We start from the raw sequence: 25,877 nt of genomic DNA, 5'->3' as shown, positions 1-25,877 counted from the left end.
GCTCTGAACTTCATCTAAGTCACAACAATAGAAAAACACAGTCTGCTTAAAATAATACTACACAAACATTAGATGTTGCCATGGTTTAATTGAACATAACATGTAAACATTCACGGTGCAGGGAGGAAAAAGTATGTGAACCTTTGGACTTAATAACTGGTTGACTCTCCTTTGGCAGCAATAACCTCAACCAAACGTTTCCTGTAGTTGCAGATCAGACCTGCACAACGATCTGGAGTAATTTTGGACCACTCCTCTTCACAAAACTGTTTCAGTGTAGCAATATTCTTGGGATGTCTGGTGTGAATCGCTCTCTTAAGATCATGCCACAGCATTTCAATCGGGTTAAGGTCAGGACAATGACTGGGCCACTCCAGAAGGCGTATTCTGTGCTGTTGAAGCCATTTTTTTGTTGAATTACTTGTATGCTTTGGGCCATTGTCCTGTTGCATCACCCATCCAATGCGGAGCTTCAGTTGGCGGACAGATGGTCGTACGTTTTCCTGCAAAATGTCTTGATAAACTCTGGAATTCATTTTCCCATCAATGACAACAATCCGTCCAGGCCCCGAGGCAGCAAAGCAGCCCCAAACCATGATGCTCCCTCCGCCATGTTTTACAGTGGGGATGAGGTTCTGATGTTGGTGTGCTGTGCCTTTTTTTTCTCCACACACAGTGTTGTGTGTTCTTCCCAAACAACTCAATTTTGATTTCATTTGTCCACAGTATATTTTGCCAGTAGTGCTGTGGAACATCCAGGTGCTCTTTTGCAAACTTCAAACGTGCTGCAATATTTTTTTTGGACAGCAATGGCTTCCTCCATGGTGTCCTCCCATGTACCCCATTCTTGTTTAATGTTTTCCTTATTGTAGATGGGTCAACAAAAATGTTAGCATGTGCCAGAGATTTCTGTAGGTCTTTAGCTGACACTCTAGGATTCTTCTTTACCTCATGGAGCATTCTGCGCTGTGCTCTTGCAGTCATTTTTACAGGATGACCACGCCTAGGGAGAATAGCAACAGTGCTAAACTTTCTCCATTTGTAGACAGTCTGTCTTACCGTGGACACATGAACATCAAGGCTTTTGGAGATACTTTTGTAACCCTTTCCAGCTTCATGCAAGTCAACAATTCTTGATCATAGGTCTTCTGAGAGCTCTTTTCTGCGAGGCATGGTTCACATCAGACAGTGCTTCTTGAAACCAGTAAACCCAAAACAGGTGTGTGTTTTTAAAGGGCAGGACAGCTGTCAGCAACACATCCAATATCATCACACTGATTGGAGTCAAGGTTAGCTCACTCCTGGCTCCAATTAGCTCTTGAAGATGTCATTAGGCTAGGGGCTCACATACTTTTTCCTCCCTCCACTGTGAATGTTTACATGTTATGTTCAGTTAAACCATGGCAACATCTAATGTTTGTGTAGTATTATTTTAAGCAGACTGTGTTTTTCTATTGTTGTGACTTAGATGAAGTTCAGAGCACATTTTATGACCAATTCATGCAAAATTCCACGTAATCCCAAGGGTTCACATACTTTTTCTTGCAACTGTATGATGTGCAATATTACTTGCAATAATATGGTTCAAGCCATAGCAATACTTTTGTGCTTTAAAATGAAAGTCATTACTACTAGATATTAGCTATTTAGATTTGTTACCACTTTCTTTAACCATTCTGTCGAATTTCTACTAATTTTTGTTCCGTCATGTAATTTTGTGATCAGTCTGACACTACTAGTACAACATACTGGTGTTGATAATGTTATTGAACATCCCATTTTTATTCCTGGACAAATTTCTTATGTAATATGTATCATCTCAACTATATTCCACTTTCAAACTTCCTTCATATATTACATAAATGTTGCATGTAGTGATTTTTCTATTATCTTGCTAAAGTTAACATGTCCCATATTTACGAGATTATGCTTCTCAAAATACTAAGCATTTTGAGGGTTTAGTCTATATTTTGACTTTACAAATGCAAGAGATTTCTTGATGTGAATTATTATCCAGTTGTCATGAAAATGAATTCTAATTTTAGAGTATGGAAGACATGGAAAAGACTCATGAAAGTCTTTTAGCAGGGGCACAAAGTGAACTTCGCAAAGAAATGTCCATGTGGCAAAAGAAAATCATGATGGACACAGTAAGTATTAATACTGATTTATGAAAACTTCCACAACTTAAATAGAAAAAATAAACATTGTTTATAATTCACCAGCTAAGAGTACAAAATGTTGCATTTGATCAATATATTTTTCTTTCTTTCTCATAACAGCAACAGCAAGAGATGGCAACTGTTCGCAAATCTCTTCAGTCCATGTTATACTGATGGTTCAATGGGGAAACAACTTGTACCTAAATAACATGATACAATTATACACATTAGCCATTGTGAGGAGAAAAAAGAGACTGTTTCACATTCCATGTTAAAAATTACATGTGTCTGAATACTCTTCATTGTTACAAGAGAAATCCACAAGTAATAAAAACAATTACTGTTTTTTCCATTTTCACAATATGATTCTTTTATCTTAACATACTTTTTTCCTTCATTTTCAAATTACAAATGTAAATGCCTGGGTTATGATAGTATTTGTAAACTTCAAAATACCTATACTGTAGACTTATCCCTAGTTAGGCACACTGGTTACAAAAGTCCATTAGCTGAATTGGAAATTCAAGTCAAAATGAAAAAATCCTAAAAACTAGGGATTTTTTTGCATTACACACATTAGAAGTAAAGTGCTTTAACATAAGAATTGAACAATACTGTTTACAAATTTTTTACTATCATATGGGTAAAATATTATAATGTATGTTTTCCAGATTTAGTACTGTAATAATTTAAAGGTATTAATATGTACTATTTGAAAGAAAAGTTATGGGCTAATAAATTGATACATCAAACCTAGTGTTTTGAAAATACTAGTTTATGTAATTAAATTAAAAACTCTTAAAGTACCATTGGAGTGATTATTGAATAGAGAGTAAGAAAGCATTAAATTCCAGCTGAAATGTTTCTTATCATTAACTGAAATACTAAAAGATTGATTCAATGAGTTTATGAATCAAAATTTGAAAAGGTAATTTACATTTTCATAGTTCTAAAAACAGTTAAACATTACAGACACAGTATTTACACAGTTATGGAATAGTTAAGCAATTTAGAATTGTGTTTGATTTTTTTAAAAAAATATCAAGTATTACATTTCTTCCATGTTTCACCAAAATTTGCTTGAAATATTTGATTATATTTAAATATTAAGATTTGGCACTTACTAATTATTATGATGCCACTGCATTAAGTGGCATCATGATTTTCTATATAGAATTCACCATGGTTGCACAATGGCAGTTATTCAACTGAATCTGCAAATGTGATTTTTATATAGATAGCTTATGAGGCTTTTTTATGTATACTTCATTTAAAACTCAAGGTAATAGATTATTCTTATAATTCTATTGGGTTTTCTAATTTCTAGAGATGTTATAATAATTAGTGATGTAGATTGGCATTTTTTTTACTTAATATATAAGCAGTGGCCACTTGGAATTGATTCTCTTATGAAAGTGTGCAATAGAAACCAGCAAAAAAAATTTTTTTTAAATCAGAAAGCAATATTTTAAAAAGAATCAAACTATCCTGACTGAACCTACAACTATTTTTTATTATACAGTGTCAAAACTAAGATGAAACACATTTTTTGAAATCAAGCGTAATGTCTATTAAATGTGTTTAGTTATGGCTTCTACATCATTATATTTGCTTTCCATAACCTAAGAATAATTTTTGAAAGATAAATTCATAAATTAACAAACCCCTCAGGGTTGCATGAAAAACAAACTATCATTGAACAATACAAGGAAAAGAACTGGTTGTAAGTTTTTATAGAGACATAAACATTCAAAAGGAAGAGCACTTATTGCTGGCTATGCAAAATAATTTTCAAAAATGTTAATGTATATATTATATTAAAAAATGAAGGTATATAATCCCAATGTATTTGTAACACATTTGTATAAATGAAAATATATGTTTTTTGTTGTTTTAAATGTAATGGACCAGATTATTTTGTGCTCAAAAATGGAATGGCTTCACATTTTTAAAAAGATTGATTTCATTTTATTTTATATCCAAGACTCCGTTGCAGTTGTTAATCTTCCCACACCAGTCCCAAATCTTCTTTTTTATGAACAGCTGCCTGGGAAGTTACAATTTGCAACTAGCAAAATAGGGCATCTAATCCTGTATTTTCATCCTATGAAAAACAAATGCTGATAATCCTTGGGTTATGACCATTCATTCAGCAACCGTTCAAAGTTGCAATGGCAGTGAACAAATGGTACTTAAGATGGCTCCTTATACTTCTATCCATTGCAGCATCTCTGATCACATGATCATGATTTTTGATGTTCCCTGCCAGCTTCCCACAAGTAAAGTCAATTGGGAAACTGGTCAAAAATTGCAGCCAATGCAATTTAGCAATGCCAGCTGCGACTGCTGTTGTTAAGTGACAATTGATGTTGTGCTTTATGACTGTATTGTTTAATGATGGGAATTCAGGTCCCAATTGCCATTGTAAGCTGAGAACTACAGTTTAGGGGGAAAGTGTCAGATGCCAGAGGAGGAAAATGTTTAAATCAGGGATGGGTTCTAACATTTTTTACCACCGGTTCTGTGGGCGTGGCTTGGTCATGTGACAGTGGGAGTGGCTTCATGGTCACGTGACTGGGTGGGCATGGCCAACTCAATGTCACTCACGTCAAGGGGTCCCTCGCCTGGCCCCTCCCAGCCATTCCTTGTCACACCCAGCCTCGACGTATCTATAGTTCTGTAAAAATGTTGTTCACCTTTTTTCAACTTTATTATCTACATACTATAGATGTACTTTCATGGACCACTGAAAGGAGGAAATGGCTCATATGCTTTGCCCAAGAGTGTGATAGGCAACAGGCTTTTTAGGGGCTGCCAGAAAGAATGTATAGGCCAGTGATGGCTAACCTTTTTGCCATCTCGTGCCAGGTGGGGGTGGGGGTTCATGTGTGCGGGTGCCCACACCCATAATTCTATGAGCCCTGCCCTGCACATGTGTGTGCAACCCCCCCACCGGCCACTCCTAGCACATGATGGCCCAGTAGGCCCGTTTTTCTTTCTTACCTGGCTCCAGATCCTCTCTATGCATCTGGAAAGGGTGAAAAGAGTTTTTCCCACTCCTTCAGATGCCTGAAAGGGCCCATTTCCCAACTCCCGGTGGGACTCTGGAGGCTGGGGACAGCAAAAAACATCACTTCCTGTCCCACCGGGAGTTGGGAAATGGGCCGTTTCAGGCCTTTGGAGGACCTCCAAGGGAGTGGGAAAGGCTGTTTTCACCCTCCGCAGATGCAGAGAGAGGATCTGGTAAGAAAGAAAAATGGGCCTTCCCCACCCACCCCCAGGCCCTCCAGAGGCAGGAAACAGGCTGTTTCCCTACTTCTGGTGGGCCCTGATGGCCCGAAAATCAGCTGGCCAGCGCGCGCATGTGCTCCAGAGCTGAGCTGGCGTGCCCACTGATATGGCTACGCGTGCCACAGGTTCGCCATCATGGGTATAGGCAATGTATTTTCCAAAGCACTAGAAGGCAAAACAAGAAGCAATGGATGGAAACTGAAAAAAGAGAGAAGTTAATTTTTCTCCTAAAACTAAGGAGAAACTTCCTGACAGTGAGAACCAATATAGGTGCAGAAATATTTCAGTCATAATTTCACATATAAAATAGCCATTCATGCATATTGTTCAAAACAGTAATTAGTATTATGGCTGATGTTTGATAGCAAGCGTAAAAGTCAAAAGATCACAAGAGTGCTTCTTTCTCTCTATGTATACAAAACATCACATACCAGGAATAGCATATTAAGATGGACTTATGCAACCTGATGTACAAAATAAACACACACATTTATGCTCTGGACTACAGACATTGAATGCATGTAAAACCCTGAAAAATATGTGGTAGCCCTGGGCAAAAGAAAGGCAGTAAAATCACTCTAGGTGTAGAGACAGTGTAAAATATTAACACATGATAAATAATGGAACAATTAAAAATAATAGCACAGAGTTTTTTTTCTCTCTCCCTTCCTTCCTCTTTCCTTCTCTCTTTCTCTTTCTCTGTCTTTTTGGGAGGAGGGTGTTTTTGACTATGACAACTACTTTCAAAATTGTTACTGGATATTTCCTGTTACATGAAACTGCTAAAAGGCTTTTGCAGTCATATAATGCAACAAAACATTTTTAATGGTAAAAATAAACTGACATATGAAGTTTCTTCTAAATAAGTATGTAAGAGAGGAATAAATCTTTTTCTGAAAATTACTGGCACAAATACACAAAATTAGAGCTGTAATGTGTGGTAATATTATTTATAATAGAATTTTGGTGGAAGAAATAAGAGTAGCAAGGAGATTTGACACATTGAGAACTACATGAAAGTAACACAAATGTGATAAAGTCACTGTATATGAGTTGGGTAGCTATATAAATTTGTTTAATAAATACAATGGGAAAGGTCTTTGGGGATTCCAGAATTTACATGCCACTAATTGAATTCTTGATCTCCCTTTTATTTTGAGACATAATGGACTAGTTTTACACTGTAACTAAATTACACAAGATAATATAGTATATATTCCAAAAATAATTCAATAACAATTTAATCTGATACATTGGGTTAAGTGATCTAGGGCTTAATCTAATTTCAGGCAAGTTCAAGCTTCTATTAAGAGATACCTGTGTTCTCTCTCTCCCTTCCTTTTTCTTTCTCTTTCTTTCTCTCTTTCTTTCTTCTCTCTCTTTTTTTCTCCCTCTCTTTCTCCTTTCTCCCTTTCTGTGAAGAACCCCAGAAGGTTTTTTGTAGGAGGAAGAAAAGCCAAATGTTTTGAAACTCAGAACATGCCCATTGATCATCTGGCATTCTTAGAGCTCCACTATTGATTAGCTTAGCCTGAGCAAGGATAGCTAGCAGCCACTTACAATAAGCTCTCAACTCAAACTTAGTGCACGTGGGGATCCCCAAACAGTGAGGATTTCTTTGTTTTTTTCTCCCTTGAAGCCCACCCCCACCCCGCAGCCCGTTTTTGCTTCCAGGGGGCTGCAGGGAGTCTTGCTAGGCACCCCCAGCACCCCATTTTGGCCTTAGCAAGCCTCCCTGCAGCCCCTGGGAACCAAAACAAGGCGCGGGGGGACCCCTGTAAGGGACAGGGAAGGTAAGATTGCAAGCCTGGGTGGTGGTGGCGCAGCATACTCAGGAGGGGGGGCTAGCGTGACTTACCTATAGGCAGGAGGAGGCAGCTCACTTGGGGCACAGGGCAGGCACCACGTGGGAAGGCAGCTTAGGCAGGCAAGCTGCCTGGGTGGTGGTGAGGAGGAAAAGAAAGTGACTGGGCGGGGCGGTGACTGGGGGACCGGTTCGGGGACGTGGCCAGCCAGCCATTAATACTGGTTCTGCGACCTTCGCCAATTTATTGAAACTGGTCCTCCCAAACCGGTGCGAACTGGTAGCAACCCACCACTGGTTTAAATATTACCACACACCTTAACTGAAAGTCAAAACTGCAAACTATATTTTGTACAGCCTGAAAAGAATACCATATTCTTTTAATCACTGATTCCTTTAACTACATTGGTTAAATTTTTAGCCAATTTCTTGAAAGCTCAGGACATTACAGAATGTTCAATAAGTTATTATGCTATTTTTGTTCTATATACTAATGGTAAATTTACTCTCCTAAAAAGTCAAATTCATTCATGGAATAGTCCGTGCTAGTGATTACCTACATTAGACTTTCAACCATAAGTATATACAAACAAAGAATTTACGCAGGGATTAGTTATTTTTTTAACAAAAGCTTCTGAGTATAATTCGAAATTTTATGAACTCCTTCATATATTTGGTTTTCTTAAAAGCCTTCAGGTTTATATTTCTTTAAAAACCAATATTTTCCATAATTCAAGATTTCTCCCTACTTCTTCTTTTCACATTTAATTATAAGTCACTCATTATGATTCTGAACCTGTTCAAGAGGTTGAGGAGGGGAGAGCTTGAAGACTTGTATGTGAAGGTGATCAGCAATCTGTATGCATATTCCAGTAAAGTATCTCAGCAAATCAAACGACGAGATGAACTAAAGAAGAAGAAGGGGGGAAAATGCTTACAAATTATTATTACAGCAACTATTGCATACAACAGAATTCTTCCTTTTATCTTCCTACTATTGGGTATAGAGATAATTTAAACTCATATAAAGCCAATTGAAAAAAGTTACTAATCAAGTGAGAATTGCAGTATTTTTTAATATTTTACTGTTCTGTACAATTATAGAAAATATGTCTTTCTCCAGAACTTTAACTTTCTCTTCTTTCCATCCCCCAGGAAGAGAGAATTCTAATTGTGCATCCAGTAAATTACAGAGGAATGAATGAAAAAGAAAAGGCAATGGTTGCCTCCCCTTCTGAGTTGGTATTGAATTAATAAATGCAAATACAATGGTTCATTTCAATCCCATAAAACCTATACATTTGGAAGCAATGCATTTTATGAATGGAAACATTAATCCATACTGACAGTTGTTAACAGTAAATCCTAAATCATCATATGGTGCAAGTCTTTTTTCTCTCTTCAGTTATGTTCTACCTTTCCCCTTACTTTTTTTCCCATAAAAGAGTCTGGAAAACAGCTTAAGGGTATTCCTAAAGACAAGAAAGCCTGTAGAACCCCTCTTGGCTGCAATAAACAAACAAGCTCTAAAGTTAAGCAGGTTCAAGCTGAATTTAGATGGAAGACAAAGAGAATGTGGTCTATGGCTGAAAAGCACATTGATCAGTATAAATGTAAAATGGTAATATACAGATTATAAGAAAAAAAATATGAGACTAGCCTGTCTTTATCCTCTTTGAGAAATTAGGAAAAATAATTCATTTTCATGAGTTTTTTCATATCATCTAATAGTATAATAGAATTTCTGCAAACATTTCCTCAAATAACAGCTGGATAATTTCTTTATGTTCAAAAAGTTAAGAGTCTAGTGTCTGATACATGTTAACTTTTTTCACCAGTAACCTATTTAAGGAAAACAACTGGTTCCTGGTCAAATTAACCTAGCTTCTTTTTGCTGGTGCCAGATTTCTCCTCAGATAGAAACTCCATCCCCACTGAGTTATAGAAATGACTTTATAGAAAGAAGACTTCACTTATTCTTTTGCCATTTATAATAGTTGAGGTCCACTCAACTAAGGTGAAATATTTGTTGTATTTCAATAAGGCTGTTATGAATGCCTGTTTTTCTGGCAATTGGAAAGGATGAATGTTAATTGTATTCTTATTTAACCTATCTTCTAGTTAGTATTTCCTGTATATGTTTGGATAATTATGCTTCATTGCATAGAGTTTCTAGGAATATTGTAAATATATTAGGTTTCCTATCCCAGTGATCCCACACTATCAACATCTATCATTCATCCTTTAATGACGACGCTGACAACTCATAATCACTTTCAGTAGTAATGTGATTCTTTTAGTTTATTATTATGGTGTCATTTTGATGTCTTTTTAAAAGACATTTAAAGATTTTTTTTTAAATTTTGATTTTATTTAATGTTTCAGTATGATCCAATAACATTAGTTCTTCTTCAGGACCTCATTTTAGCTAAATCTAGATTACTTTGGATAAACTTTAGCATTGTTTGGACAGATAAGGAATGACAACTTATTTTCTTCATAAGAGTATATACTTTGAGGAGGCTATTTTAAGACAAGGGATTCACATTTTCAAGGTAGATTAATTAATAGATTAATTCTACATTTTCTTTTCCTCTATTGCCTATGGAAGAATCACTATCCATTACTTGAGGAGCACAAACATCTTTGTCTTTTCTTCATCAAGATGCCTTGTTGCAAATAAAGCTACTATATGTCTTTGTACCTTCTTTGTTAAGGACATTTCTAAAATTCTTACAAAATTGTCTCTCCAACCATGTTGGTATGTTTCAGTTTTTAAAATACCTTTCAATTCTTGATTTATAACTTAGACAATCCACTCAAAATTCAAGTTACCAATCATTATGTGTAATCTTAATTACATAAAAACACAATACATTTACTTACCAATGCTATCCATAAAACAATATATTCATCAATAAAACAACTGAAGTACTGGTTTAGAAATAAGAGGCCTGGCCCAATGAATGCTGTGTCTTGAAGTAAGATCTCACTTTTTGTCATGTGTGCTACCTATAAACAAAAATTAGATTATCTACTAAATTAAGACTTTAGATCCCATTTAACCTTTTGCACTGTAAATGTACTATCAACTCTTATGGGAGACATTAGAATGCTATAAAATAAAAAACTATTCAAATTGTTCTAAAATATACATTTAATAAGATTAGCAAGAATTCACTTCTTAATAACAAAAAAAACCTACAAAAATATTGAACAGATTTTGTCTGCTCGTAGTGGCATTCCTTACTTAATCACAGATACAGACTTTAATAAACTTGATGTAAAAGAGGAATTGTAATATACAATATATATTCAATGTTTATTAAAACTGGATTTACATGGAGTAAATACATACTTTCTAGTTCATCTTGATGTCCAGTGGACTTTCTGGTAAATATGGCCTTAATAATTAAATCTGAAACTGTATTGTTTTGCAGGCATTTGCTTTGGTAAAAAAGTACCATGAAACTATTTGTTGTTTTGTTTGTCTTAATAAACCATAATTTGTAGTAAGTGTCCACTTTTTAACTTGAATGTATATACGATCATATTCTAGATATCTAGGTAATTTTTAAGAAACATATGTTCAATTTGCCCACATTAGGTACAATCCTAATCACACTAACTTGGAAATAAACTCGACTGAACTCAAAAGGTCTGTTTTCTTGGTGAATATGCATCAAACTACAGTATTCGTTTGACATTTTTTATTAATATCACATTAAACTTGATTTGTAGCATTCTTTAATATGTTAAAATATTTGGCTTACATCAGCTAAACATTTTATATATATAGGAAATATCAAGAATGTTTTACCACCAATTTTTGTGTAATTTTTGCGCACACAAATCCAAAAGTTAAGGCATACAGACAAGGATGGTTTTCAAACAGTTGAGTTGGGGATTTTTTGTAGATCATTATTGCCAAAGTAATAATTAGACCAATGTGGAGGCCTGGAGATAAAACACTTGTTCCCTGAAATACATAAAGACATTTATGTATTTTTTTAGTAAGGTATGTTCTGTTATTTCTCTCTATAGCTCAATAATAGTAATAGTAGATGTTAAAATATAACAGATAATAGTAATAGTAATAGTAGATGTTAAAATATAGCAGATAAATTACAAAATAATTAGCAATACCAAAAATGTAATCACCCCAAGAAACTACAAAACGATATGATCTACTGAATTAGAATCAAATCTATTTTTACAAAAAAAGTGCATGTAGGAAGAAACATATGGAAGAAATCTGCCCTATTCTATGATTTAGACCTTTAACTATTAAACCAGAATTTTGAATGTCTATGGAGATTTTCAGTCATCCGGGTTATGTTTACCCCAAAGATGCTTTTTCAAGAGGCAACTGGACTTTCTGGTTTTTCTTTGAAGATGTTTTGCTTCTTCCAAGAAGCTTCTTGGCTGAGAAACGAAACATCTTCAAACAAAAACCAGAAAGTCCAGTTGCCTCTTGAAAAAGCACCTTTGGGACAGAATTTTGAATTCATCCAGAATTTAATGGATAATCTCTTCAAACTGGAAGATGAGATTGTAGCTTTTTTCACCATTTGAAGCTACCAAATGCTTTTAGAGCCAGCTGGAGGACCTCCCATAACAGTTTGACTCCTAAGAAATGTAGGGGGCAAGCTTATAATGGCAATTGGGATCAGAATTTCCACCATTAAGCAATGTATTCCTAAATCAAAGCATCATGTGACTGCATCCTGTTTGCCATCATAACCAAGAGACTGTGAGGGTCATTAAGAGAAGACCTCAAATGACCCAAGTCTTAGGCAAGCAACCTGACAGGTGAAAGCGGCAGGTAGGTGGATGAGTGCTACAGAGGGATACATCTCAATGTAAGTAGGCCAGCAAAGGCTGCGGACAGGTGCTTCTGAATACAGACAGTCTAGTGGGGGATGCAGGCAGGCATGTGGGCTGGTGTTATGGATCATGGCCAAGCCTTTGGGGACTGTTACACAGAATAGGCAGATGGGGGTTGTTACAGAGCAGCCCTCACAGGCCATTCATGATCTATAGTGATGATACATATCCGTGAGAAAAATCATCAGATGTGACTTACAGGTGCGACTTGCAACCTTCTGCTAGTTTCCCATTGATTTGCTTGTGGGAAGCAGGCAAGAAAGACTGCAAATGGAGAACATGTGAGTGTGGCTGGTTGTGATTATGTAATCATGAACCAGGTAACCAAGCCCTTGAGTTATGATCACATGACTGTGAGGACAGCATAACAACCAGAACTCTGAGGATGGTTGTAAATTCATTTAATTTAATTCATTTAATTTAATTTAATTATTTAATTTAATTTAATTTAATTTAATTAATTTAATTTAACTTAATTTATAATTTAATTTAATTTAATTTAATTTAATTTAATTTAATTTAATTTAATTTAATTTAATTTAATTTAATTTAATTTATATGCCGCCCCTCTCCGAAGACTCAGGGTGGCTCACAATACATTTTAAAAATCATTATAAAAAAAACATTTAAAAATTAAAAACTTTAAAAACATTAAAAACTCATTCATGCCATTCATAGCCGGATCTTGCCAGATCACAATTGTGAGATCAATGGCCCAGGCCTGCCGGAAAAGCCAGGTCTTCACTGCTTTTCGGAAGGCCAATAGGGTGGGGATAGTCCAGACCTCAGGAGATAACTGGTTCCAGAGAGCTGGGGCAGCCACAGAGAAGGCCCTCCCCTGTGGGCCTGCCAGCCGGCATTGTTTAGCTGACGGAACCCTGAGGAGACCAACTCTGTGGGATCTTACCGGTCGCTGGGAGCTATGTGGCAGAAGGCGGTCGCGAAGATAACCTGGCCCTGAGCCATGTAGGGCTTTAAAGGTAATAACCAACACCTTGAATTGTGACCAGAGACCAATAGGGAGCCAGTGCAGCTCGCAGAGAATTGGTGTAATGTGGGTGTATCTAGGTGCAACCAAGACAGCTCGCGCGGCTGCGTTCTGGACCAACTAGTCTCTGAACACTTTTCAAGGGTAGCCCCATGTAGAGCGTGTTGCAATAATCTAACCGTGAGGTGACAAGGGCATGGGTGACTGTGAGAAGAGCCTCCTGATCCAAGTAGGGTCGCAATTGGTGCACCAGGCAAACCTGTGCAAAGGTCCCCCTAGTCATAGCTGTCAGATGTTGCTCTAATCTTAGCTGTGAGTCTAGGAGGACACCCAAACTGCGAGCCCGTTCTGAGGGGGACAATTTCTCCACCCCCCAGAACCAAGGATGGACAATCAACATAGTCTTTAGGAGGCCATACCCACAGCCACTCGGTCTTGTCTGGGTTAAGTCTGAGCCTGTTGACTCCCACAGCCTCCAGGCACCGGCACATCACATCAACCGCATCACTGAATTGACGTGGGGTAGAGATATACAGCTGGGTATCACCCGTGTATTGCTGATACCTCACTCCGTGTCGTCGGATGATCTCACCCAGCGGCTTCATGTAGATGTTAAATAGCAGGGGAGAGAGGACCGAGCCCTGAGGCACCCAGCAAACGAGGGGCCTAGAGGTTGACCTCTGTCCTCGTACCAACACTGACTGTGACCGACCAGAGAGATAGGAGAACCACCGTAACATGTTGCCTCCCGCTCCCAGCTCCCTTAGTCATCCCAGATGGATACCATGGTCAATGGTATCGAAAGCCGCTGAGAGGTCAAGTAGCACTAAGATGGAGGAATGACCCCCATCTCGGGCTCGCCAGAGATCATCCATCAGCGTGACCAAAGCAGTTTCTCAATCGGAATTGCCCAATCAGAGTCCAGATCCATCTGAATTTGAGCGACTTTATCTGACAGAAACTGCACAAACTCCTCAGCTCTGCCCTGAAAGGGCTCCTCCACTCCCCCTACATTAAGGAGGGAGCGAGTCACCCTAAATAGGGCAGCTGGGTACGAATCAGCGGATGCAATAAGTGCAGAAAAATGCAAGCATTTTGCCGCCCATATTGCCACTAAATAAGTCCTAATAAAGGCTCTTAAGAGTATTCGGTCAGATTCGGAGTTACTGGTCCTCCAGCGTTGCTCTAGACGTCTCTTCTGGCGCTTCATCTCCTGGAGCTCCTCGGTAAACCAGGGAGCTTTCCTGGATCCACCGCCATGTTCATCACCACTATCTCTCTGAACAATTGCTGAACAAGTGGTGGTTGCAGAAAGTTTAATTTTGTCATGAAGAGTAAAAGCTAGTGTGTCCCAATAGTTCACCAAAGCCTTTAAAGAGGATTTTGGTTTTTGCATCAGGTAGAAGTGGAAAAAGGTGTATCAAATTGCTTTATAAATTGCTTGATTGGCTCTTCTTTGAAAACTCTTAGCAAGAGTGAGCAAAAATTCCACAGATACTTAAGAACTAAACAATCTGATCTAGAAACTTCATAGCTGCTGTATTATCTCCTTTCCACTTCTTTGTAATATGATGCTATAGAGCAATTCAAGCTATACCATAATTTTATTAGTACATTTCAGAGTGAATATATTGTGGCCCGTACGTGGCTTGTGCAGCCAGTAGCTGATTCAACAGCGAGGAGGCTGGTGTGGTGCTGCGCCAGCAACCTGTGCAGCTGGCACTCAAGTCAGACAATGAGGAGGCTGGAGAAGATGTGGTGCCAGAAGCAGGGATTCAGCCAAGGCCTTCAGAACCTCCAGAAGCTCCCTTAAGTGAAGAGGATGAAGAGGAGGAGCCTCTTCTTGATGCACGGGCATGCAGAGCTGCCAAAAGGCAGGAGTGGCTCCTCAGGAGGAGGTCTCCTCGAGAGTAAGGCTTGGGGCTAATTGGCCACTCCCTTAACCTATTTAAGGAGGAACGCCGACTGAAGCAATTTGCAGGGAACAACTTAATTCACATACCTTTGTGTCTTGTCTTGCTTATTTTATCAGCTTCCTGCAAATTGCTTCTGGGTATTCTGCCAACCATAATAAGCTTTCAGTTATTATTCTTTGAATTCTTGGCGGCTGTTAATGCAATTAATTAACAGCCATTGTTGTAAAAGACTGGTTTATTCAGTAAAGTAAGGTTTGAACGGGCTTTGTGTGTGCTGCGTTCTTTGGGGTCCGTAGCTGGGGCAGAACAGAATATTGGATTTAAGGCTTTATAAAACCGAGTACACAAAATAGCACTCAAAAACTATTTGCATTAGCATTAACATTAATTAAAATTTGCACTAACCCAACAATTAACATCTTACAAATACTTACTGCTATTGTGGATCCATTCTTCCCCACACCTCCTCCAAGGATTACTCGGAAATAATTATAACTTGAAAATACTGTCCCACACACTACGACGACAATAGGTAATGTCTTCAGCTCTAGTTCGAGCAGAGGGATCTTGTAAAGAAAATGATCATTTAAAAGGTTTAAAACTTTCCACAACTATTGAAACTTAGCAATTTATCTGAACTATCCATTTTCCTTCACTTATAAGCAAATGCCACTCACGTCCAAAAATTCTGTTAGCAATCCCAGATTATGATTGAAGGACGGGACACACGGGCACTATTCTATTCTATATGACATAGAATTTGGAATCAAGAAAAAAAAAACATTCTTAAGCAACTTGAACTGATTGTATAGCTTAGTATAGAGCAGTGTTTCTCAATCTTCGTAGCTTGAAGATGGGTGGACTTCAACTCCCAGAATCCCCCAGCCAGCAGCGCTGGCTAGGGGATTCTGGGAGTTGAAGTCCACCCATCTTCAAGCTTCCAAGGTTGAGAAACACTGGTATAAAGGTAGTCTTTGCTTAACAACAGTAACTGAGAGCAGCAGCTCTGTTGCTAAATGAGGCATACATAAAAGGGCAACGTTACACGACTGTTCCAACTAACAGCGACAATTCGAATAGTTTCCAGTTGCTGTTGTTTAAGCGAATCCCTTGCAGTCATTAGGACACAATGTCACACAATCCCCTTTTGCAACTTCCTGCCACCTTCTCCTTTAACTCTGCTTGTCAGAAGCTGGCATTAAAGGTTAGAACCTACGACCACGTGACCATGGGATGCTTCAGCAATTGTGCCCGAATTGCAGTTGCGATTACAGGGATGCTGTGATGGTTACAACTACAAGGACTGCTCTCAAGTCCCCTTGTTCAGTGGAATTGTAAGATCACTGAAAATTTGAATGGTTGCTGAATGTGTAACTACCTACATACCATCAAGTACATTTCCAGAAAATGAATAGTTCCTTCAGGTTCCCTGATCTATTCAGAGGTAAACATCATGGGAAATGCAAATATCATCTGCCCATTTTGCTTAGATCATACCATATTATCGATATACTCTAGCTAATACAACTTAGCATCAATATTTACCTTTCTTATTCAACTGTAGTTTGAAGGAAACTTCCAAGAGGCAGCACAAGGTTAAAAAGAAAAGCAAAATAAATGAATCATGTAACCAAGTAGGTTACATTTTAGAATATAAAGTTGCCTAAGGTGTTATTTCCAAGATTACTGTATCTTATCCATTACTCCAATAAAATAACTTGCATGGTGAAGATGATTTAAATTGAGTAGTTTAGCTGTCTACTATAGCTTCAGGGAGGAAAAAAAATCATTTCCAAAGGAAAACTTAAAAAGTTTCAGTAATAACACTTGAATGCTGAATTTGTTTCATGCAGATATTCAATAATTCAAGCAGGCGAGAACATTAAATCAGTTTCAAGAGTAAAGCCAGCCAAGTGTTGCTTACAAATTGTTCAAATGTTTATAAATGTAACCTGTTGAAAGTGTATACTGTAACTATATAAATACTTGTGCAGTGGTTTTGTTATTGTCTTACAATGCAGTTAATATTTTTTTTATTCACTCTGCTGGATTTCTAAATGACTGAAAAGTCCAGGCAGGCTAAGATATCACCATAAAAAAAAAAAAAAAATCAGATTTACTCAACCTGAGAAAATCATATCTAGTGGACATAATTGTCAAAATTTTCAAGAGGTCATCCTAGCTCATGCCTCCTTTGAATAGTAGTTCTCTTATTACTGTCTGTAAATCTAAACCCTACCATATTGGTAAAAAATAGTCCAGCTCTGAAAGCAGGAGCATAATTTACTCTGAGGTTTTCAGAAAATAAAAGGGTGATACATCCTGTTGAATTATAGCAGGGGGAACAGACTCATGGCCCGGGGACCAGATCTGGCTTGCGGAGTGCTTAGATCTGGCCCAAGGGCCGGCCCTGGAAACAGCAAAGGACCAGCCCACGGTGTCCCTGCCAGTGAAAACAGAGCTTGTGAGGCCCTCACAAGCTCCATTTTTGCTGGCAGAGGGTTGCAGGAGGCTATCACAGCTGAAAACGGAGCTCGGGAGCCTGTTTCCACTGGCAGAGCATTCTGGCCATCACAGGTGCCCCTGACACAGGGGTGAAATGCTCCTGGTTCGGACCGGATCGCCCGATTTAGTAGCGATGGAGGCGGGTGGTTCGGAGAACCAGTAGCAAAAATCCCTGCCTCCCCTCCCATGCCCAGCTGAGCCGCACAATCATCAGAGACTTTTTTTTTTTACTTTTAAAAGTATTTTTTCTACAACCTCTCTGATGATCGCGTGGCTCAGCTGGGATCTTCAAAGGCTTTTAAAAGAAAAAAACCCTTTTTTTCTTTTAAATGTCTCTGACGATCCCAGCTGAGTTGCCAGGCAACTCAGCTGGGATCGTCAGAGCCTTTTGAAAGCATTTTTTAACAACCTCTGCGCTAAAGAGGTTGTAGAAAAAATGGTTTTAAAAGTAAAAAAAAAAAAATTGGCCACGCCCACCCAGTCACATTACCCCCCACCAAGCCACGCCCACAGAACCGGTAGTAACAAATTTTAGATTTCACCACTGCCCTGACACAAGTGACATCGAGCTAGCCATACCCACCCTGGCCCCCTAAGTTCAAAGACAACCCTGATGTGGCCCTCAATGAAATTGAGTTTGACACCCCTGACTTATAGCAATAAATTTGGTACACCTTTGAATGCTACATGGATGTTGACTAACAACAATGGTCAGCTGGCAACACGTAGGTAATAATGTATGCAGAACTGGAAGTATTATGGAACATCATATGTTTAAATAATTGCAGTGATTTAATACAAACTTTAATTATAGCATATGGAGTCTTTTTCCTTTCTGTAGTTTTAAACCCATGCACTGGAAAGCACATTACAAATGCAGAAGTGATCATATACTTGGACCACATGGGAAAAGTTAAGTTACAATAAACATTTAAAAATATCCTATTTTTAAAAGGGAGGAAAAATCAATGTTCAACAAAATGCAAAGAATTAGAAAGAATCACTTAATATCAATTTTTCAGAGATATGAACATATATTCAAATTGTAGGTATATTGACTTACCTTTGTGTCCCATATTCTTGTTCCACCAAATGAGGATAACAAAAGCATCATCATTATCGCTATTTCAGATTCAGTCACATCAAATCTAGAACAAAAAAAATAAATTGACTCATACCAGTGATTTATTGCTTTCATGAATGGGAAATTTACCAAAGGTTAATCAAACATTTTTCTAAAATAAATGCAAACATCAGGGAACTCCAATAATGGAAGTAGCTCAGGGGTGAAATCCACCAGGTTCTTACAGGTTCTGGAGAACCAGTAGCGGAAATTTTGAGCAGTTTGGAGAACCGGCAAATACCACTTCTGGCTGGCCCCAGAGTGGGGTGGGAATGGGGATTTTGCAATATCCTTCCCCCTGGAGAGGGGTGGGAATGGGGATTTTGCAGTATCCTTCCCCTGCCATGCCCACCAAGCCACATCCACAGAACCGGTAGTAAAAAAAAATTGGATTTCACCACTGAAGTAGCTTAATAATTTATTTCTTATAATTATATTTTCCTAATTCAATGTATAAAGTGGCAGAAATAATGGCTGCAATATAAATAAAGCATCACTATCTCCCCCTACCGAAAGTAAGATGCAAATTTATCAAATTTATTATGAAAGAAATACAAACTCATCTCTGCCCTGGATACTTGAGCAGTTGAGACCAGTATTTGCATTATATCCCATTAAAGGGCTCCCAAAATGTAGAAAAGTAAACATTTTATAGCAAAACAAAGATACGTAGCATGCTAAATTTAAAGCCAGCAACTAAAGGGGGAGGCGGAAAAAGACATGGAATTATATTAGAATTATTTTTCCTTTTAAATTATCAACTTGGTGCCATATCAAAGACTACTTTTGAAAGTCCTCTGCCTATCAGAACTGTTTACTATGCAGCATGAAGAGCTTTATTAAAGCAGAGCTTTATTAAAGAAAATCAAGTTTAAAAGCTGGCTGTTTGCAACAAACTTGGCAGTTATAAATCAAACTTGAATTATAATTAATTGAAATTTTGAATTGGGATTATAAACAAAAACATAACATATCCCAAACTGGAATGTAACACCCACTTTAGGGCCGTCATTTATACATCAAAGGAGAACAGATAAAGCACCAATTTACCTAGGCTGTACCTGAGTGCTAAGTGTAGTATAAAGTAATTGAATACCTTATCCTGCACTATAAAACAACACTGTTGATTCAGGGTTGTCTAACACAGGGGTCTGCAACCTTAAACACTCAAAGAGCCATTTGGACCGGTTTCCCACAGAAAAGAAAACACCGGAAGCCACAAAACCCTTCCCATGCCTGACTATTTCTTGAGCGGCCACAAAACTAGCATATGTAATTGAATTAAATGTTCTTTCTTTCTTCTGTTTTCTTTTCTTTTCTTGGATTTATCCATGGTTGGCCTACCAGGGGTTTAAAAGCTCAATAAATCGTGTGTCGGTGGGTGTCACACATTGACGGTTGTGACACGTATTTTGAGTGACAGGGAACTGCAGCAGAGGGGTGAAAGAGCCACATGCGGCTCCAGAGCCACAGGTTGCTGACCTGGTCTAACATGTCATCCCTGTTGTGTTTTGTGTTTTATGATGAGCATGAATCCAACTAATCCTGATGCATTCCACAAATTGTGATTAAGAAATCATAACTTGGAATATGTGAGCCAAGCTTCACAACTACCTATTTGTCTGCTGCTGACCAAATACTAATTGCTGGACACCAGGAATATTATTCTCTCTTTTCATGGTCTTCTACCTAAACTGGGATTAAATCCAAGCCAGACAGTCCCTACAAACAGATAATACCTTCAGACAGAGGACTGCTCTCTGATAGCCATTAAAAAAAAAAAATAGCAATATCACTTAAGATTTATATACCGCTCCACAGTAATTTACAACACTCTCTAAGTGGTTTACAATATCAGCATACTGCCCCCAACAATCTGGATCCTTGTTTGACAGATCTCGGAAAGATGGAAAGCTGAGTCAACCTTGAGTTTGTCAGGATTGAACTCCAGGCTGTAGGCAGAATTAGCCTGCAATACTGTATTCTAACAGCTACACCACCTGGGCTCTTTTCATCCCCTTTTCATTCCAACTTGCTGGCTGAAAGCAATAGCAGGGTTTCTGGCTCATCTTTAGCATCTCATAACCTTTCTCCAAAGTTTTTGATGCTTCCCACTTAACCTTCATAGCTTTCGAACTACTTTGTGAAGTATTATCATTTCATTTGATGTACTATTAACTCAGCATGGAATTCAGAAATAACATTTTTCCTACAGGAGGAAAAAAAAAACCGGTGTCCCAATTGAGTATGACAGCAATTTTTTTTCTGAAGACAAGTTGCAAATTCATTTATCCAGGCATCCACTTACTTGCCAAATCTGAGCATGCCCGAGACATAGGTTTGCCAGTGAGCACAGTAAAACAGGAATATCCCAGTAAAGGAACAGAAAAAGAGCCAATCTGGATTTGTTCCCAAGCGAACTGCAATACAGGCTGCAACACCAACGAATACTGAAAAGGCCAATTAAGTTAGGTTATATCTCATAGCTGTTTTGGAGAATATATATATATAAATTAAGACTTTGGGTATAACCAGTAATTACTTTTCATTGATAAGTAAAATGGAAGCTATACTAAGTGGGGGGGGGGGGAAATCCCCTGCACTAACTAGTAGAATCTTTGTGTGTTTTCTTACCCCTGCTTTATAAAAGACACCATGTATTTAAAAAGAATATTGATGAGCTGAGCAAAAAAATATAACTGCACTCCAGGAATTGTTGCTAATATGATCTTCATTTAATCTAAAAAATTACCACTCCACTTGCACCCATTTTATGTATTGAGCTGGTTTATAGAACCAGAAGATAATATTTTGGCTCTTGGATCCAACTTCCAATTTTGTGTAGGAATCCAGTTTAAAGCATGCCAAACAGATGACTGTCTTGGATAAATAGTTCCATTCTCAAATTGTTCTTCCTAACTAGGACATTTTAAAAATATCTCACCTGTGAGCAATTCTATTAATTAAATATTCAAAAGACCAAAGGGTGTGATGGCTCAGCAATTAATGGCTCCCCACCCTATTGGCCTTCCGAAAAGCGGTGAAAACCTGGTTTTTCCGGCAGGCCTGAGGCCGTTGATCTCGCTCTTGTGATCTGGCGAGATCCCGCCATGAATGGCGTGAATGAGTTTTTAATGTTTTTAACGTTTTTAATTTTAAAATGTTTTTTATAATGATTTTTAAAAATATATTGTGAGCCACCCTGAGTCTTCAGAGAGGAGCAGCATATAAATTGAATAATTAAATTAAATTAAATTAAATTAAATTAAATTAAATTAAATTAAATTATGCTGAGCCTGTCAGCTGGAAATCTGACAGCTAGGTTTAAGACCCCAGTGCTGCGTGATGGGGTGAGCTCCAGCTCCTGCCAACCCAGCAGTTCAAAAGCATCCAAATGCGAGAAGCTAAATAGGTACCACTTTGGCGAGAAGGTAACAGTGTTCTGTGTACCCAGATGTATAGTCATGCTGGCCACATAACCACGGATGTGTCTCCGAACAAAGCTCCCTCAGCTAAGAAACAGAGATAAGCACCACACCCTAGAGTTGGACACAACTGGACAGGGGAAAGGTTTATCTTTATCTTTTGAAAGACAAATTTCAGCCTGGTTTTAGATGAAAATGCTGGATAGAAATTGCTTTGGTTGCCCAGAAACAATGTTTTTGTAATACAGGATGAAAGGACTACTTTTCTGGGTTGCTCTGAATGGTGACAGTTGTTCTGTCCTCTGGATATGGAGTATGCAAGGATACTCACATAGCAAGTGGAAACTCAAAAACAGCTGTCCGTCCATCCCCCCCTCCCCCAGGACACATGACAGCCCTCTGGAGTTGCCATTACATGTTTGGAAAAGTCACTTATGATTTAAAGAATATCAGACAGGTATTACATGCCCCACACACATCAAAGCACTGTTTCCCTTCAACCTGCAAGCAATTTGCAGGCCTAGTGTTAAGATGGCTTCATTTACATCTGAAGGATTGTAGGATGAACTTGAGAATGGGGTTTGTTGGAAGTTCCCTAGGAAGGCATGGATTGAATTCACAGAGAGAAGTAATCCTATATTTTGACTAGAAGCGGGGATTGTAGGGGACAATCTACAGGGGTTAGACTAAAAGACCTCCTTCCAACTCTATCAGTCCATGATGCAAGATGAAACTAATTAAAAAGTTACCTGTTGAAATAGAATCACAGCCATGGTCAAACAATTCTCCCAATGGAGAACTACTATTTGTTCTTCTGGCTTGCTTTCCATCGATCGCATCCAGAGACTGGTAAATAAAGATTCCTAATGCACAAAAGAGGAACACCCAAGGAGGAGCCTGAAACAAATATACAGAAACAATAAAGGAGAATATGTAGGAGAATTTGTAGCTCAGGGTTGAAATGAGGGATCCTTGGTGCTCTGAGTTTTCTTGTTTTCTTGCAGACTTTCATTACCCTAACTAGGTAACATTATTAGTGCTAGTACTAGTACACGTAGTCCTCAACTTACAACCACAATTGAGCCCAAAGTTTCCGTTGTTAAGTGAGACATTTGTTAAGTGAGTTTTGCCTCATTTTATGACCTTCTTGCCACAGTTGTTAAGTGAATCACTGCAGTTGATAAGTTAGTAACTCAGTTGTTAAGTGAATCTGGCTTCCCCATTGACTTTGGGTGCAAAAGGTGATCGCATGACCTTGGGACATAGCAATGGTCATAAGTATGAGTCAGTTGCCAAGTGTCTGAATTTTGATCACATGATCCTGGGAATGCTACAAAGGTTGTAACTGTGAAAAACGGTCATGTCACTTTTTTCAGTGCCGTTGTAACTTTGAACAGTTACTAACTGAACTGTTATAAGTCGAGGACTACCTATATTACCTAGTTAGGCTAATGAAACATCTGCAAGAAAAACAAGCAAGCTCAGAGAGCACAAGGATCCCTTATACAGAAACAAGCTGTTCTGCCATTCTCATCCAATAAATATAAGCACAGAGCGTCCTTGAACATCTATTATGACATTCCCCTTTAATCACTATTTTGTCTTCAGCCATTGTATCCTAAAGTAGGCTTGTTACAAAACCAGTGAATGATAAGGCACTCCGTAAGAATAAGGCTAATAACCTAGTCTCTAGATTACTAAAAAGCATGAGCAAGGATATCCTGTTTTAATCCTCCCTTAGGCATAGAAGCCAGCTGGATGCCTTTGGGCCAGTCATTGTTTCTGAGCCAAGACTGGAAAGTGGAACAACATCTAATCCAAAGTAGACTAGCATGCTACATTGCAAACTATAAAGAGTCACTTGAGATGGGCAGCTATGGAAATTGAACACATAAAATAAATCAACTTCAGCCAAGAGGCCTTCATTCTGCAGCTGATTCGGTTGATAATAATATGCACCATGGACTACCATCTAGTCCAGGAGTCTCCAACCTTGGCAACTTTAAGCCTGGAGGACTTCAACCCCCAGAATTTCCCAACCAGCTTTGCTGTTCCGTCATTCTTTGCTGGTTGGGGAATTCTGGGAGTTGAAGTCCTCCAGGCTTAAAGTTGCCAAGGTTGGAGAACTCTCATCTAGGCGATCATGAAAAATCATACAGGGTCAGACCTAGTTAATCCTCAGATACAAGACTATCAGAAACTCCCAGAAGCAAGGAAACTAGACTGGGAACTTTAAAAAAAGGAGGCGGAGGCTGCAGCAACAAATAACCACTTCCTTACTGTTGATGAGAAGTTAATGTATCTCTGCAGTCACCAGCAGTGAAACTCCACAAAAAGGAAATCGTATCTTTATCGGTATCATGCAAATGCAAACCTGTTTTGTATGTGAAGAAAAGTTCTCTTTCAGAGATGCAAATGTCTAAAATTGGCCCTTTCCTATAAGCTTCTACTCCAAGGGCTCAAAAACTGTAGATACTGTGACTTTGCTCAAAGATTCCCAATCTAATCCTAAACGCTTTACCACAGGAAAGGCATGTTGTAAATCCAACTAACTGATTAACTAACTAACTAACTAACTAACTAACTAACTAACAAACAAACAAACAAATACACACACACACAGAGTTGTTGAGTTACTTCAATTTCCGCAAGTCCTCAGGTGACTCGAATATTTTTTTTTTAAAAAGAAAAGTTTATGACAGGCAACACAGATCTTTCTCAGCCCAATCTACACACACTGGACTCCAACCCATCCTGTTTCTCACGACGAGGCTGCAGGGTTGGCCAACAATAAGTCCCCTCTTGCCCCGAGAGGAGGGGAGCTTCTCTTACGGCAAGTGTGTGTGACAGAACCCCGCAAGACTCCGCGAAAACCCACCGGGCAGTTCACACGAAACGAGTTCAAGAATAGTATCCTAAATACGCTCAGATCTTAACCCTGTATGAGTATCTGCTGAGTAAGCTGGACGGGCGGCTGAACCCCTGGAATTTGAACTCCAGAGCGGCCCAGGTTTTACTTTCGCCTGGTAACCTGACCCTCCGCCATCCGCCCCTACACCTCTCTGCCCCCCCCCCCCACCTCTCTGAAGCGAAACCAGACGAAGCGCGCACCCAGAAGGGCGACGGCGGAGGCGAGTCTCCCCGGCGTGGACTACCGTACCTCCTCGGTGGCGGTAGGACAGTAGTATATAAGAATCAGCGAAGGGACGAGGGTAAAGACCAGGCCGGCGAGCGTGATGGCGTTGGGGGCCAGCCAGAGCGGCGTGCGCTCCACCAGCCAAACCCAGTAATGCTGCAGCGGCGGCTCCAGCAGCGAGCGCCCGGACGCGCTGTAGCTGTGCTGTTCCAGGCGCTTCAGCTGCGCTCCGCTTAGCGGCGGCTCCAGAAGCGCCATGGCGCCTTCCCGCTGGCCCGATCTGGCCTCCCAGAGCCAGCAGTTGCGCGGCGGCGACGGGAGGAGCCGAGGGCGGGGAAGCCCGCTGGCTTGGTTGGAGGCGGGCAGGAAGTGGCAGGCTGGGAACTGCGGCCGCCCCGTCCCGGGTGCGGTTGGGGGCGGGGGGGGAATGTTGTCGGCTCCGGAGCCGTCGCTCGCTCGCTCTCTCCCCCCCCCCCGCCGCGACTTTCTCTTTGCCAAAAGCTGCCTCTCCTCCGCCGTCGAGCTAGTGGAAGTAGCTGGAGGAACCCGCCGTTTCCGTGTCTCTCTTGCCCCTCGTCTGGTCTGGAGAAGGGTGGGGTGATTTCGGTCATCCTCAGGCAGCCTGAGGGCGAGAGGCCCG

The 25,877-nt window shown here is 39.3% G+C and overlaps 2 protein-coding genes across 9 annotated transcripts in view; one reads left to right on the top strand and one right to left on the bottom strand.

The window, feature by feature from the left end:
- SYCP3 (synaptonemal complex protein 3) overlaps positions 1–2,968 on the top strand; it is an 11,020-nt gene extending 8,052 nt beyond the window's left edge. For all 8 annotated transcript variants that reach the window (XM_034403475.3, XM_087873769.1, XM_087873765.1 and 5 more), the window contains 2 exons: positions 2,046–2,150; positions 2,283–2,968. In XM_034403475.3, coding sequence (XP_034259366.1) covers positions 2,046–2,150; positions 2,283–2,336 — 159 coding nt within the window. In that variant the 3' untranslated portion in view covers positions 2,337–2,968. The remainder of the gene's footprint in view (positions 1–2,045; positions 2,151–2,282) is intronic.
- CHPT1 (choline phosphotransferase 1) lies at positions 2,152–25,877 on the bottom strand. The gene is made up of 9 exons (XM_034403473.3): positions 25,262–25,877; positions 22,851–22,998; positions 20,985–21,126; positions 18,617–18,701; positions 15,483–15,614; positions 11,078–11,236; positions 10,144–10,269; positions 8,054–8,164; positions 2,152–2,362 (listed from the first exon to the last, which is right to left on the bottom strand). The coding sequence occupies exons 1-9, from the start codon at positions 25,493–25,495 to the stop codon at positions 2,318–2,320; spliced, it is 1,182 nt and encodes a 393-aa protein (XP_034259364.1). The 5' UTR covers positions 25,496–25,877; the 3' UTR covers positions 2,152–2,317.

Source organism: Pantherophis guttatus, chromosome 7, assembly GCF_059756535.1.
Source record: "Pantherophis guttatus breed Tessera chromosome 7, ASM5975653v1, whole genome shotgun sequence".
NCBI classification, from domain to species: Eukaryota; Metazoa; Chordata; class Lepidosauria; order Squamata; family Colubridae; genus Pantherophis; species Pantherophis guttatus.
The sequence above is the reverse complement of the archived record's forward strand: the minus strand, read 5'-3'. Positions and strand labels throughout refer to the sequence as shown.

Coding starts and splice junctions, on each gene's coding strand:
- CHPT1 (XM_034403473.3), bottom strand. CDS start 25,495: ATGGCGCTTCTGGAGCCGCCGCTAAGCGGAGCGCAGCTGAAGCGCCTG. Junction 21,127..22,850: donor CTGTGATTCTATTTCAACAG/GTAACTTTTTAA, acceptor TGGCCTTTTCAG/TATTCGTTGGTGTTGCAGCC. Junction 15,615..18,616: donor CAAGAATATGGGACACAAAG/GTAAGTCAATAT, acceptor TTTCTTTACAAG/ATCCCTCTGCTCGAACTAGA.